General features: G+C 35.3%; 1 protein-coding gene and 1 non-coding gene across 2 annotated transcripts; both read right to left on the bottom strand.

The window, feature by feature from the left end:
* Positions 1–1,371: 1,371 nt before the first annotated feature.
* LOC127787754 (small nucleolar RNA R71) lies at positions 1,372–1,477 on the bottom strand. Its single transcript, XR_008020219.1, has one exon. It is a non-coding gene; the product is annotated as a small nucleolar RNA R71 (small nucleolar RNA).
* An 8,552-nt stretch (positions 1,478–10,029) lies between these two features.
* Positions 10,030–13,388, bottom strand: LOC127786964 (probable trehalase). Its single transcript, XM_052314774.1, has 11 exons — positions 12,425–13,388; positions 12,182–12,301; positions 11,974–12,089; positions 11,767–11,867; positions 11,544–11,653; positions 11,339–11,411; positions 11,074–11,244; positions 10,878–10,968; positions 10,640–10,739; positions 10,351–10,564; positions 10,030–10,230 (listed from the first exon to the last, which is right to left on the bottom strand). The coding sequence occupies exons 1-11, from the start codon at positions 13,057–13,059 to the stop codon at positions 10,144–10,146; spliced, it is 1,818 nt and encodes a 605-aa protein (XP_052170734.1). The 5' UTR covers positions 13,060–13,388; the 3' UTR covers positions 10,030–10,143.
* Positions 13,389–16,158: the final 2,770 nt, after the last annotated feature.

Below are 16,158 nucleotides of genomic sequence, written 5' to 3'. Positions count from 1 at the left end.
AAGCTTAATTCACCCCCTCTTAAGCTAACTTTTCTATCACCTAGTTTTGAGAACACAATTGGAATTTTCATGTAAACTTATTGTCTTATTTTTCCATTATTGGGTGTTTTTTTTTTCATTTATTCTTAATGCTTGCAATTTTTTGGCCATTCATTGTTTGATATATTAAATCATACTTTTACTGAGAGATAACTAATGGCTTAGAGTTCTAGGATTAAACACCATTTGTTGATCGAATGTTAGAGATTCTTTACCGCGACTAGTGTGACTTTATTTATAAAAATCCAAAGAGCTTAATGCATCTTCAAATAATTAAACTCACATAGAGATATAATGGTTTACTAGGTGGAGATATTTTAAGTGTTCTTTGAGAAAAAGGCCTTGAATAATTAAGGGATTTTTGTCAACAACTTGGAAGATTAGAATTTTTATGACTTGGAATTTTAAATTGTGTGAGATTATCTAGGTGTAATCAAAAGCCCTAGATCTGTTTCTTACTATTTTCAAAGCCAAATATAATATTTCTTTCTTTTTATTTAGTTTAATTTTATCGTGCAATTGATTAAAGTTAGTGATCAAGATCTTCTTAATTTTCAGTTCTCCATATAGTAAATAACTTAGTGAATTTCAGTACTCAATAACATAATTAGTCTTGTCGGTTCGACATTTTAAACTTTTCTACTTGTTGTGACTTTGTGCACTTGCAATTTTTGGCGTCATAGCCAGGGACTAATTTCCTATTATTGATATTGATACTAGCTGGATTTTTACTACTTTGGATTTTTTTTCCATTTAGCTTGAAGTTCGGTGTGATTATCTCTCAGTTGAACTCTTCTGTGATATTTATTTCAGAACTTAGAAGTGTATGCCTAGATATAAATCATCAGAATCTACACTTTTTGATCCTGAGATTGAGAGAACTTTGCGTCAAATTAAAAAGAAGAAGTGAGAAGTTACCACATCTTCCATCGCCATGGGGGATAAGGCCAATGCAGTTACAAATAGAGCTTTGAGGGACTACTGTATGCCCTTAGTTAATGCTGCAACATCAAGCATAAGGAGGCCGACCGTACAAGCTAAAAATTTTTAGATCAAGCTAACGATAATTCAAATGACTTAACAAACTATTTAGTTTAGGGGGACTATCATAGAAGGATACTAATGTTCACATTGCAAACTTTCTTGAAATTTGTGACACTTTCAAGAATAATGGAGTGATAAATGATGCTATTAGATTGAGTCTTTTCCCTTTTTCACTCAGAGATAAGGCAAAGGTTTGGTTGAATTCTCTACCACCATGTGTCATCACAACTTGGGAAGGATTAGCACAAAAACGTTTTAGCTAAGTATTTCCCTCCAACAAAGATGACGAAGCTCAAGAATGACATTACAACATTTAATCAATTTGAGAATGAGTCTTTATATGAGGCATGGGAGAGGTATAAAGACTTACTAAGAAATGTTCTCATCATGAACTTCTAGCATGGCTGCAAGTCCAAACATTCTATAATGGTTTGGGAGCTACAAATCATTCTATGGTTGATACAATAGTTGGAGAAGCTCTTATGAGCAAAACTCACAAAGTAACCTATGATCTTTTAGAGGAATCAGCATATAGCAACTATCATTAATGGTCTTCAGAGATAACTATGCCAAGGAAGGCAGCTAAGGTTTTTGAGCTTGATTCTATTACTGCATTAGCAGCACAATTGGCAAATTTATCTAAATAGTTAGGTAATATTTAGGTTAATGCTCTTCAAACTAATGTTGTCTGTGATCATTGTGCAAGAATCATTCAAGTGTTGATAGCCAAGTGGGGATTTCTTTTGCTTAACCAAATTCTGAACAAGAAAATTAGTATCTAATTTCCAGTGCCAAAACAATCCTTTTTCAAATATGTATAACTTAGGCTCGAAGAATCACCACAATTTTTATTGGAATAATAACTATCAAGGAGCAGTTATATGACCTCAAAATTTTTTGCAGTAAGAAACGAAGCCAACTCTTGAAGAGATGTTCATGCAATATATGCAAAAGACCGAGATGGTAATCCAAAATAATTCAGCTTCAATTCACGACCTTGAGGCTCAGATTGGTCATCTTTCTAATACACTTGTAAAGAGGATAGTAGGGACTTTTCCTAACAATACCGTGACCAATCCTAAGGAGCATGTCAAAGCCATAACATTTAGAAATGGAAGGACAATTGAGTAGCCACAAACAACAAGTACCAAGCAAATTAGGGCTGAAACTCATGTGGAATCTAAGCAAGTTTTGGAGGAACTGGAAGAGCAAGTGGCCGACTACCATGCTGGAAATTATGAGGAGATTAATAGAGATTCAAATCCAATCATAACCAATAGGGAGTATAAATCTGAAAAAGTTTCTACTTCACTTTATGGTCTACTAATTCCTTTTCCGTAAAGACTTAAAAAGAATAAGCTTGATAGTCAATTTTCTAAGTTTCTTAGTATTTTTAGGCAATTGCATATTAATATTCCTCTTATTAAAGCTTCAGAAAAGATGCCTAAATATGCTAAGTTTGTTAAGGATATTTTATCAAACAAGCAGAAGTTGGAGGAGCACGAGATGGTGATGCTAATTGAAGAAAGTAGTACAATTTTACAAAAGAAGTTGCCTCCTAAGTTGAAAGATCCAGGGAGTTTTATGATTCCTTACACTATTGAAAATTCTTATTTTGAAAAAGCTTTGTGTGATTTAGGAGCGAGTATTAACCTGATGTCATTTTTTGTTTTCAGGAAACTCATTCTTGGAGAAGCAAAGCCTAATACAGTTTCTTTGCAATTGGCGAACAGGTCTATCAAATATCAAAGAAGGGTCATTGAAGATATTTTAGTGAAGGTAGATAAGTTTATATTCCGAACTAATTTTGTAGTGCTTGACTTAGAGGAAGATAAGGAAATTCCTTTGATTTTGGGGCGACCTTTTCTACCTACAAGGAGAACTTTAATTGATGTCTAGCAAGGGAAGCTTATTTTGAGGGTTGGTAATGAGCAAGTGACATTTGATGTTTTTAAATCCATGGATTTTCTTTTAGAAATATACTCTTGTTTTTGTTTTTAAGTTGGTGACATTGATCAAGTTGTGGTCGAGACCCATAGGGATGGAATTGCAAAGCTTCCACTTGAGGTTTGTCTAACTAATGCAACAACATTTGAATCTAAAAGTGAAGAGGTTAGGGAGTGTGTTAGGTATTTGGAAGCTACACCATCAGTTCATCCTTCTTTTAGATTGAAATTTGAGGATTTGAGTACTTCAAAGATGTTATCTTCAAGTAAGGAATCACCCAAACTTGAGCTTAAACCGCTGCCATCCAGTTTGAGATATGCTTTCTTAGGTCAAGACTTTACTTTTCCAGTTATTATTAATAGGTCTTTGAGTGATGTTGAGAAGGAAAAGTTGCTAAGAGTTTTAAGAGACCATAAGTTAGCTTTGGGGTGGACAATTTCAAATATCAAGGGGATTAATCCTTCAATTTATATGCACAAGATTCTAATGGAGGATGGTTCGAAGCCTATAGTTTAACCACAATGAAGATTGAATCCATCAATGTAAGAAGTAGTACATAAGGAACTCTTAAAGCTTCTAGATGCTAGGATTATCTATCCAATCTCAGATAGTGCATGGGTGACTCTGGTGCAAGTAGTGCCAAAGAAAGTTGGAATAGCTGTGGTAAATAATGAGAACAATGAACTTATACCAACAAGGAAGGTTTCGGGATGGCGTGTATGCATAGATTATCAAAGACTCAATGATGCAACTCAAAATTATCATTTTTCGTTACCTTTCATCGACAAAATGCTTGAAAGACTTGCTAGACATATGCTTACTACTACTTTCTAGATGGGTATTCCAGAAAAATTGCAATTGCTCCTGAAGATCAAGAGAAGACCATATTCACATGCTCGTATGGAACCTTTGCATATAGGAGGATGCCTTTTGGTCTTTGTAATGCTCCAGCCACGTTCTAGAGGTGTATGATGTCAATCTTCTTCGACATGGTGGAGAAATTTATCAAAATCTTTATGGATGACTTCTTGATTTTTGGGAGCTCTTTTGATAATTGTTTATCTAACTTGTCTTTGGTTTTGCAGTGATGGGAGGAGATAATTTAAACTTAAACTAGGAGAAATGTCATTTTATGGTGGAAGCAGGGATAGTGCTTGGCCATCAAATTTCCTTCAAAGGGATTGAAATGGATCAAGCCAAAATTGATGTCATTAAAAAGCTACCACCACTAGCTAATGTGAAGGGAGTGAGAAGTTTTTTGAGTCATGCAGGATTTTAGCTAATGTGAAGGGAGTGAGAAGTTTTTTGAGTCATGCAGGATTTTATAGGCAGTTTATAAAGGATTTTCTCTAATTATTAAACCCATTTGCAATCTTTTGACTAAAGATACCCCGTTTAATTTTTCTCATGAGTGCTTGCATGCTTTTGAAACATTGAAAAAGAAACTGATTTCAGCACTTATAATTGTCACACCAGATTGGAATTTGCATTTTGAATTGATGTGTGATGCTAGTGATTATGCTATAGGGGTTGTTTTAGGGCAAAGAAAGGATAAAATTTTCATGTAATTTATTATGCAAGTAGAACTTTAACAAAAGCTCAACTTAACTATGCTACTACTGAAAAAGAGTTGTTAGCAGTTATTTTTGGTTTTGAAAAATTTGTTCTTATTTGATAGATTCGAAGGTGATTGTTTATACAGATCATTCCACTCTCAAGTACTTGCTTGCATAGAAGGATGCTAAACTAAAATTGATTCGTTGGATTTTACTTCTACGAGAAAGGTACTGAAAATTTAGTGGCAGATCACTTATCTCAGATTGAGCCTTATGGTGATGATGGACAGTAGGTTTTACAAATCATTGAAGCATTTCCTAATGTGCAATTGATGGTTGTACAGATTGTTCCATGGTATGTCGACATAGTTAACTATTTGGTGTCACAAATTCTACCTTTCGAGATTACATACCAACAAAAGAAAAAGTTCTTTTTTAACTTCAAGTATTATTTTTAGGAGATGTTATAAATGTATAGCAATGGCACCACAACCCAAGAGGAGGGTGAATTGGGTTATTTTAAAATTTGATCAAACTTGAACTCTTTTTTTTTTTTTTAACAATAAGATTTTAGTGTAATGTAGGATGATTTTGAAAGATGATTGGAATAATGAAATAAAAAATAAAAAGCAATAGAAGGATACAAGTAATTTATAGTGGTTCAGTATAAACAAAGCCTAATCCACACTCTTAGCTACTCACTAAGGATTTTGAAGCAATCTACTAAACCTCCTACTTGATTTCAAGTAAGTCCTCTAGCCTCAAGCTAGGAAAATACAAACCTCTTACTCAAGCAAGTAGGACCTCTAACAATGTAAGCTAGGATAACAGAGAATGATACAAGAAGAGAAGATCTAAGAGTATACACTCTTAGTTACAATACCTCTCAAGCTATACACAAGGTTTAAGCCAAAAATGGTATATATGATAATCAAAGCCTTTTGAGAGAAAAAAGAGTAAAAATATTAAGCACAAAAATATGAGGCACTTCTAAGCTTGTAATAGAATCACTTGAATAACTTGAATGATCCATAACTCCTCTATTTATAGTGCTTGATGAGGGATTTCAAAAATATTGTTGTTGGTGGTAGATAGCCGCTATTGAGTACTTAACGAACTAGTCGTTGGAAGTAGGGTTGGCAATGGTTCGGTTTGGTTTCGGTTTTTGTCAAAACCATGACCAAATCAAATTTAAACTACTAAAACCAAAACCAAACCATTACTCATTGATTTTAAAAATTAAAAACCATAACCAAATCATTCGGTTTTGATTTTAATCATGATTTTTTTAGTTTAATCCATATCAACAAACAAAAACAAACTCTTACAAATAGCATTCATAAAAAATTTTGATAACTCCATAACAAACAAAGAGAAACTCTAATAAAATTACCTTATTCTTGTATAAAGTTACAAATTAACTTCAAACTTCTTGGATATAATTATTTAATTGATAAAAATAAAATAATTTAAGATTATGTTTTATTTTTATTTGTTAATTACTTTATAAATATTAAATATTTTATATATTTGTAATGCATTAGTTAAAATACTTGTAAAAAATGCACTAGTCAATATATATATTGTGTATATATAAATATTGTGTATATATAATATATTAAATAAATAAATATATATTAAATATATGTATATTCGATTCAGTTTAGTTTAGTTACCCACACATTCGATTCGGGTTTTGGTTTGGATTTAGTGAAAACCATAACCAAACCATACTCATTGAAACAGTGTTCGATTTTTTCTCAAACCAAACCATTACCCAATCAAACGATTTTTAACCATGTTAACCGGTTCAGTTTTAGTTTGGTTCCCCACAGTTTCGGTTACAATTGTCATCCCTAGTTGGAAGTCTCTGTAATAGGAACGGTTGACAGATTCATAGAATCGATCGACAGATTAGTTTAAAAATTCAAACAACGATCGACGGCTTGGAACAAAATGGTCAAAAGTTTTGGAAAACGATTGACAAATGCTGATGCAGAGGTGGTTAATAGTATGCTCTTGAGAGCTTGTTTTTGAACGGTCGACAGCTTGGATTAATTACCGCCAAAACGGTTGACAATTCTCTAGAACTGGTCGACAATTGGTTTTTTGAATTTTTAAAACATTTTGTTCTATCTTCTCCAATACGAAAAAATGATTTTGAAACTCCTTACGGAGACAATTTGAGAAATATAAAACTTTATTTTTTCAATCTCCATTAAATAATTGTGTCAAAGAAATAAGTTGTTTGCGGAGAATATGAATTTTCATTTTGGCTTGAAATTCATTTTTGTTTGAGACAAGGTATTTCCATAACTTGATTTAAGATTTCATATAAAATTCTCCCCCTTTTTATGATGACAAAATCAATGATTTGAAATCAATTTCACTATACTTATATCTCCCCCTTTTTATCACAAATCAAAAAGGATTATTTTTTAGATTAAGCAACAAAACTCCCCCTTAGTCAGAAAAATTCAAAATTTGAGTTTTGAGATAACAACCAACAATTTAAAAGGAGTTGAGTCGTAGAGATGCTGACATCAAATTCCTTTAGCACATTAAGCTCCCTGTTAAACTAATATGACTAGAAACAAGTTATTCATTAGTTTTAATCGTACTGTAGATATGAAATAAGGATCCAATATTGAAAACAAACCAGACCTTCAAATGATCTTATAAGTGCAAAATGTATTATTCCAAATAGAGAAGTTAAAGAGAAATACTCTCCCTGAAAATGAAAACTCCCCCTTAATATGATATAAAGAAATTAATTATGTTACTTAATAGGTAAAGATGTAATCTATCAGTTTTGAGAGATAGATCATCAACATAAGATCTACTAATATAAGATGTAATCTATCACATTTCCCTATACACGACATCGCTGCATCTTACTTCTACATTGCATGATGACCTTATTTGACTTAAACATCGAAAGGGCAATGCGGGAGAAATTCTCATGTGCCTCTGATTACTTTCTGTCTAGCAAACTTGCTTATAAGATGAATGATCTCCTACCATCTCTCAACATTCCTAGTTCCTCTGGCTCCACAACTCTCCCGTCCAATGGATTCTCTTTTGGGCCAGTAGACCGACTCCACCCCGAATGACTTTCTTCCCTCCCAAGTCTCACAATCAAGGCAAGAACACCTTAGGTTCTTTTAGTTGCTCGTTGAATTTTTTCACAATAAATAAATTTTAATTATTGTATCTGGATAACAACACATTTACTTATAAGATTACAAAAAGAATCCCTTTGCTTTTATATTGGCTTTGATTACTTCTTTGAAAATTTTCTGAAAATTTTCAAATACGTCAATGTGGCACCAACTTGTTTCTAAACAAAAGAACTAATGCCTATGGCCCAAATTTCATGGGCCTTACATTGGTGGTGGTGATGATAGTGAGGTTTTAGGTACTGTAATTGGAGATGGTTTTTCATTTATTATATTTTTTTTTATCTTTCTTTTTTTATTTTGTGGTTTAATTGAGTTTAATTTAACTTAATAATAATAATTAGAAAAATTTATTTTTAATATTATCTAATAATCATAATTATTTAATTTTACTTAATAATAATCATAGAGACTTCAAAAATTATTCTAAAACCACAGAGAATTTGCGGGCAGATGGACCAATTTGAGTGCAATTTAGCCTCAACCATTAGTCCTAGCACTGCTAGACGTGGGTTTATCAAATTTATGTAATAAAATGCACTGAAAAAACCAATTTAAATCCAAACCTTTCCAGCATATCTATCGTGTTAATGCATTTGTCCAGACGGGTACTATTCCAACTGTATAAGTCTATTTGAAAGCATTAATCTACTGCAAATGAGTCGAGTTGTTCGGGTTTGGTTTGGTATTCGACTCGAACAAATCTCGTCCGAGTTCATCCGTTAAGGTAAACAAAACAAGTTTGAGTCTAATTTTGAATCTCGATTTGTAAACAAACTGATGTTAAATTCAAGAAAGTTGGGTTCCTTAACTTGCGAGTTAACTCGATTATAGACTCGTGAGCTGACTCGAGTAGAGGCTCGCGAGTTGACTCGTAAATAGGTTTGTTTACAAATACATTAATAAAATTATTTATAATTTTATAAAAATATATTTAACATAAAATTATCAAACTTTACTTTATTATAATAATATCATAATAAGAATGCATTGATAAAAAGATTTGTTGTGACTTAAAATTTAATCAATTAATGTATGAGAAAATGTTTAATTATCATTTTATCATTTTAATTATAGTTTAGTAGAATAATTATCATTTTAATCGAATAAGAAAATGTTTAGTTGAATAACAACTAATAAATATTGTACTCTACTGATTTTTTTTAATCAAGTAAAACCTAAACATTTAACTGATTAATCGATTATATATTTGTCTTACTTGAATATATGATGAAATAATATTAATTGAATAACTAAATAGTTAATTGGATAAGTGATGCATTAGTTGAATAACTATAACATTTAACTAAGTAACAATTCTGAATAAAAATGACAACTTTATATTTGTATCATTAATCAATTAAGAATAAATATTAATTGAGTAAAATTATAATTTACTCGAGTATCAAAAATACTTACTCAAATAACTATATATTTCACTCGCTTAGTTTAACGAACGAATTTAAACAAGCTTTTAACGAGCTGAGCACGTTAATATGATGTCATAATCATCGTTCTTAAATAACTAAAAAGTTAATCGACTAAGTGGTATTTAGTCTAGTAAAAAACTAAAAATTATTAAATAGGGATATTTGTTGATAATTAGTATTACAATTTCAAATTACAAGTTGATATTTGGAGCAGTTAATTTGAAGTTGAATTGAAAATATCTTTGTTGTGTTGTAATTTTGATTATGTTTGTATTTTGAAATTAATTAGACAAGTAATTTGATTATCTTTTTATACGGTAAATGATATTATATTTATTGTAATTTGTAAAATTATTATTATTTAATTATCATGTCGACGTTATATTTTGTTGATTATCAGATTGTGTTCATTTAGGTATATTTGTTGATTATTGGATTGATATTTGTTTTTATTATACATCTATTTATTAGTTTTTTTTTTAAATAAAACTTTAATAAATTTTAGCTCGAGCTTGAACCCAAGCCCGAGCCCAAGCTTGGGTTGGGTGTCGCTCGAGCCTGAGCTCAACTTTGAGCTTGGCATGTCAATCAAATTGACGAGTCGAGCCCGAGCCTAGCCTAAGCCAAGCTCAAGCTCGGGCTATACTAATCGAGCTCGAGCTCGAGCCAAGCTTCTAGACTCAACTCGAACTTGAGTTCGAACTGGAGTTTGTGATAAAATTTGTCGAGCTGAGCTGAGCTGAGCTGAGCTAAGTGAAGCTTGGCCCTGGCTCATTTACACCCCTACTACTAGATCAGCGTTAAAAATTCTAACAAATCACAAGAGAAGGAGACTGAATCAATTAATTTGAATGTTATTTTTGCTCGTGAAGAAGAGTTCATACAAGGCGTGAGGCTTTTGTTTTCATGTGCTGGTATGGAATTAATGCATTCTTCAATTTCCTTTTTCTACTGGCAGCCTACTTCCAGATCTTGAGGCCACCCCAAATCCTCCAGGAATGACAACACAACTCCATTCGACCAGACAAAGCCTGTCTGCATTGCAGTACAAAACCACTTAACAGGCTTGAATTTACCAAGTAATATGAGAAATTATGACCATGTTTCTAGGTTCGATCTACTGCTTATTAAAATGTTTCCCGGTGGCCGGGTTACCTGAGGTACGTATTCCCCGCCACCTCCAAACTCTCCACATTTTTCGACATCATACTTCTCATGCATTGCGCCTGATTGCTTGTAAGCATCATGGTTGGTTCGGATCCACCTTATAGCAATGTCTTCTGCCATGGATCTGGCTTCCTTTGATCCATACTTGAGCAGACCTTCGACAATCATGTGCTGGAGAGGTGCCCAACCATTTGGAAAGTCCCTGTGCAACAAAACCTTAATTAACCAACACGACACATAATGAAAGAAATGATCTCTCTAAAAATGGCACATTTACCATTGTTGCCCGGTGTTAGTTAAAGAAGTTGCGATCCCAACAGCGCGTAGCAGGCCTGAACTTTGAAAACTTTGCACAACTCTCTCCCCCCGAGTGCCATCTTAATTACATGTTTGAACAATATTGTAATTATTTCCATTATATATAGCTTATCCCATAGGAATTAAGCATTATAAAGGAAAAGGAACGACTCCATTAAGTACTAAGAAACAAAGTCTGGATATTTTGGATCACAAACCTGAAGTAAACAAGTCAATCCACAAAGGAATGAAGTTTGAAGCAAATACATTCTTGTTCTGGTTCACGGCTTCCCACGTGTAACTTGTATTCTAAAGGCATGGGCAAGAATAAATTAGAAATGAAAAATAATAGATATCGTTGAGTGTTAATAATTTCGCCAAGGGATGCGCAGAAGATTTCAGATTAAGAATCACCTGGGATGTAGTATGGTTACTGATGAGCCAGTAATCAAGCCATTGTCCCATCTCCTCATTCCAGAAAACAGAGTTCATTGCCTGTTGTCTTTCCTTGGCAGCTTCGAGGAACTCTTCAGCAGTGACGCTATCTCCAGTGACATTTGCAAAGAAGGCTATGTCGAGTTCCATCTGACACGAGATGCCAGAGTCATGTTATAATATGAGGAACATTACAATAGTTTCAGAATTCAGACGAAACTTGCCATCATGGTTCGACTGAAACCTTGAGTATGAAGACATTTAAATCGACAGGAAGAATTGAAGTTGTAGCCAATGTTGTGAGATCAGATGCATTCCTGCGATGCAACTATAAGAGAATCAATCAATCATACAATGATCGATGGGTCAAAACATATATAAAGAAGCAGCCTCAAATCCCGAATATTAGAAATTGATTAAAGATAAAGAAATTGTAACAAGTTAACCACCTCATCCATCTTGTACTGAAATCCCATCCAGACTCGGCTGCTGAAGCCAGTTCACGGTAAAGTTGCTCTTTCTCAGAATCATTCAAGAGCTTGGAAGCAGTTTCCTTGTCCTGATATTATGTAAGAATCACATGCTCTCTCTCTTTTAAGTTAAAAAAGCTATTCAAATCAAGCGACCAATTTTAAACTAGATGACAGGACCAGGCATGAAGGTTTTAATTACAATGGTAGAGGATTCTGGTCTGGGTTTGTTCCACATTGCGTGATATCGACTTAAGGTCCGATTCCGTCCTTGCGCATCTTGGATTACTACGCTATGGATTTCTGAAATAGTTTAACCAAAACGTTAAGAATTTTAGCCTAATATATAATTATTAAGCTGCAGAATTCATTGGAACTAAAGAGGTATTCTGAATGACGCAAACAGAACCTGAAGTCCAGAAGTCGTGTTCTTTAAGCAGGGCAGGGAGAGCCTCGCGAACCAAGTCCAAGTCACTCGTCTTGTGGTATATATCATACACCATTGAACTAAGCAACGGAGGCTGGCTGCGAAATCCAAACAGAAGCAGAAGCAACCTCAAGAACTAATAACCAGACCAATTCCATGAGATCGAGAGCAATTTTCATTAAATAATTACCTCCTGTTCGTGTAATATGCCCTCGCTCCGTTCAGAACATATCCAAATTCATCTATGAGAGAAATCAGATTCGTCACAATCCCTTTCGCAGTCTCGTACATTTTGCTAGCCAACAACCCTCTGGATGAGAAACAAATTGCTCAAGATTAAATAGGGCATCGAGCATAATTAATTGTTGTTTTCCTTTAATTTCTTCCGGTTGAACTATCCTGGAAGCCAAACAGAAACTAACAGCAAACGGACCTTATAACCCAGTAAGAGTCCCAGTAGTAAACCTCCCGGAAGCGTGAGCCGGGAATCATGACGGGCTTAGGCAGCGGCAGCAGGGTGTGGAGCTCGGGGTTCCGGTAGACGCTATCGGCGACTCGGCGGCTCAAATTCTTCCAAAGCGAGTGGACCTCCAATGCCCAGGTCCTCATCGCGGGCTCCGCCACCTTGGGCAGGAACCCCTCCGGCTCCGCCGCGAAATCTGGCGGCTCGGCGTACACCAAATCCTCTTCCGCCCCGTTCATGTATGTCTTCATGAACCCGTCCCACTCTCTCAACGGCACCGATCCGTTCTGGCTCCTCGGAAGCCGATTGAAGGCGTCTTCTGTGGTCGAGAGGTTGAATTTCAGAGAGAGGTCGACGTAGAGTTTTGGATCGAAGTGGTGCTGGCCGAGTGTGTAGAGCGCGGTGTCTTGGACGCGTTCGAGAAAGCTGACTAATGCGGTTGTGGGTACTACGGGGCCGGAATCCGCCATGCTGCATATCGGAGAAGCTTCGGATGTAGCGGCTGCGCCGGCGATCACAGCCATGGATATTGAGAAGATGATAGGCAGATGGAGGGAGAAATTAGAGCGGATCCGTCTGGGATTTACGCTTCCAAACTTAGACATTATGAATTGTTGGACAAAGTGGAATGGAGGTTGCAATTGGTAGAGAGGTTTCAGACAACTTACCCTAATGTTTTGTTCTTTAGGTGTTTTGTGTGTGTGTCTATATACAGACAGAGAGAGAGGGGGGGGGAGTGTTCACACGCGGGATTTCCAACGACGAAGGGGAGAGAGCAAGCAGAGAGAGACAGAGGAGGAAACGTTTTGGTTGGATGGTTGGATTTGGCTAATTTCTGGCTAGATACTTGGATTTGGCTTCTTTCGATACGCACTAAGCAGCCACCATTGCCAACCCTTCTACGTTTGGGTGATCGTACCGTTATCATTAAGCAAGGTCTTTTATTCTTATTCTTCCATCTATTACTTATTCACCAAGCAAAGTGGCTCAATAACAATGATCCTGCACTGATGCCGTTGCTTCGAATCCTTGAAATGTATTATTTTCTAAAGTGATACCCTACAAATAGCCAGCAGCACTGGATATGAAGCAGATTTAGGTGACAGATTTGAGTCAAAATTTATGAATGGACATATGAGTCAAGTGCATATTTAAATGAGCCGAAATCCATAAGAGCAAAAAATAATCAAGAAAGTTGTAGGAGAAAATAAAGCAGTGCCCGATGACCGAGTAGTGGAAGCCCCTTGCATTCCAGATCTGGAGTCGGACCCAAGCCAGCTGTTACTCGCCCGTTTGCCTTCTGCCTTGCTAATTGGTGCATGAGCCTCCTGCTGCGTTTTGCTTCTTGCGGCGCTGCTGAGCGTGCGGTTGCTTCAGCCTTGCGTGCATTCTGGCTGCTTGGGGCTTGCTTGCGGGAGAATGGTCGTGGCCCACGCAGCACCTGCTCTTCAATTGTTGTTCTTCTCTGTGATTTTGCTATCCACTCGGCCGAGTGGCCACTCGAACAAAGAAGGATTGTGACATCAATTAATTAGAAGCTTTGGCAATTGAAGTTGTAATGCCCATTAAAATAATTGAAGTTGGGAGAGGATTGGGATCAAGGTGGACATTAAAGGAATAAAAAATAGGAGATTGAATTGGAGGTGGCATATATATAATATAATATTATATTAGGAGATTAAATTGGAGGAGAATTGAGAAGAACGGAGAAGCCGCACAGTAACAATTAAATGTTCCAAGACTGTTGATATGTAATTGAACAATTAAATATTGCAAGTCCCTAACTGAGTGGCCCCTTGGTATTCAATTGAATAATTGAAGTTGTGGAGCTTGAGCCAACAACTGAAGATTTGGAGATTGAAGATTGAATTAAAGAAGCAGGAGGCGCACAATAAGGAATCTCGGCCACCACTTGTTGCAAACCGAGAGGCCTCTCGGCATCGTTTCTTGTTGTGTTATTTGATCCTTAAATGTTCTTCAAATCCTGGAGTCTCCCTAAAAGTCAAAGGTCCTCCCGAGACAAAAAATAAAAGCATATGAAGAAGTGTCAAGTGTTGAATTGAGTGGCTTCTTAGTTGTGGCCATGAGGCCTCTCAGTTTTTACTTGTGGCAACAGATGATTCTTCAACCCCCAGAAGCCTCCCTCAATGTCAACAGACCCTCTGGGAACTTCCTCAATAAGAATATTCCAAGAGAATAATTGATTATTCATAAAAAATTCTAATTCTAAAAGAACTTTGGAATAATTGAGATAGACACCCTCCACAAGAAATTCCACAATAAGTATCATCCATAAAAGATAGATGCCATCTATAGCAATCCTAATCTTAGCCAGACTAAGAAAAATCAAGATAACCATTATCTACAAAGAATTTTAGTCCCGATTTAATTAAGATTACTCCATACTCTTCCTCTATAAATAGGAAGCCCGCCTCCTTATTCAGGTACGCTCACTCTAATACTCAAACCTTATTCTTGCGTTCAAGCACTCGAAAACTGACTTAAGCATCAGAGAATTTGTGTGGGAACAATCTCCCACATCTCTCACCGTTTGTTCCTTTTGGTAGGCCACTCGATTCTCAAGGTCACTCAGTTTTTAGGTCACTTGGTTACTTAAGCCCTCTCAATTATTTGAGGTCTCTCGGTTATTTCAAGTCTCCCGTTCATCAGCAAGCAGCCATTCATCAGCATCAGTAAGTCACCATCTCTTAAGGACACCTGATTATTTTTGGCCTCCAGATCATTTACCTCAAGATCCCGTTATCATCCTTGCTAAAGAATGTCAAGATTATTTTTTCTCACCTTACAAATCTATTATTGTATATTAGCAATAACATAAAGTATTCTTACTTTCATATTTATCAATAACTTTATAGTTGGCTTATTTTAGGATCAATTGTCAAAAAAATCTAGTTTTTTCTTTTTGTTTTAATTTCAAAATCCTTTTTTCATTTTTATTATATATGATACACAAAAATGCTAGAATGGTGTCATTTTGACTTTTTCAAAATGTTTTGTACCCCAAAACCTCAAGAAACTCCAAAAATACATTTTGAGGTTGTTCCAATAATCTTGAAAACATTTGGGGCCATTTTTAAAATTTTAAAAAAATTAAAAACGTGTTTCTACTTTTGAAACATGTTTCCTATTTAGCGACCATTGTCAAAGATGGAGAGAATTTCATTTCTAAACCTGAATGTCATTCGTCCTTTTTCATTTTGAGAAGTCTTTTAGGTTTAGCCTTAATCTCCTTTGTCGTTGCCATTTTCCTTCCATTTTCTCGTGAGCAACTCATTATCATTACAACTACTATCTTCGAGCTCTTCGACTTGTGACCACAACTTCGCCCATCTTCTTATCTTCTCATCTATCTTTCTTTGAATTTATTGTTTAAACCACCTTTTCTCTTGGGTTTAGTGGTTAGGATGGGAAGTCCTAGGGGTGCCTTAGGAGTATAATGTACATTTTTATTATATTTAGTGTAATATCAATAAGGGCAGCTTTATCATTTTTGTATTTGTTAATTACTTAAACAAAGTTCACCTGAATGATAAATAGTCCTTGGATAAAACTATGTAAGAGAATTCATAATTGTGATTATGATGTGCGATTCTCTTAGCATATAATGGTTCTAATCCTAAATTTTTCCTGATTCAACTACATGTAAAATAAGGGCATTTCTTGTATTGTTGAGATTGGCACAT

The sequence above is a fragment of the Diospyros lotus genome, chromosome 12 (genome assembly GCF_014633365.1).
Source record: "Diospyros lotus cultivar Yz01 chromosome 12, ASM1463336v1, whole genome shotgun sequence".
Classification (NCBI taxonomy): domain Eukaryota; kingdom Viridiplantae; phylum Streptophyta; class Magnoliopsida; order Ericales; family Ebenaceae; genus Diospyros; species Diospyros lotus.
This window is presented reverse-complemented; position numbering and strand designations above follow the sequence as displayed.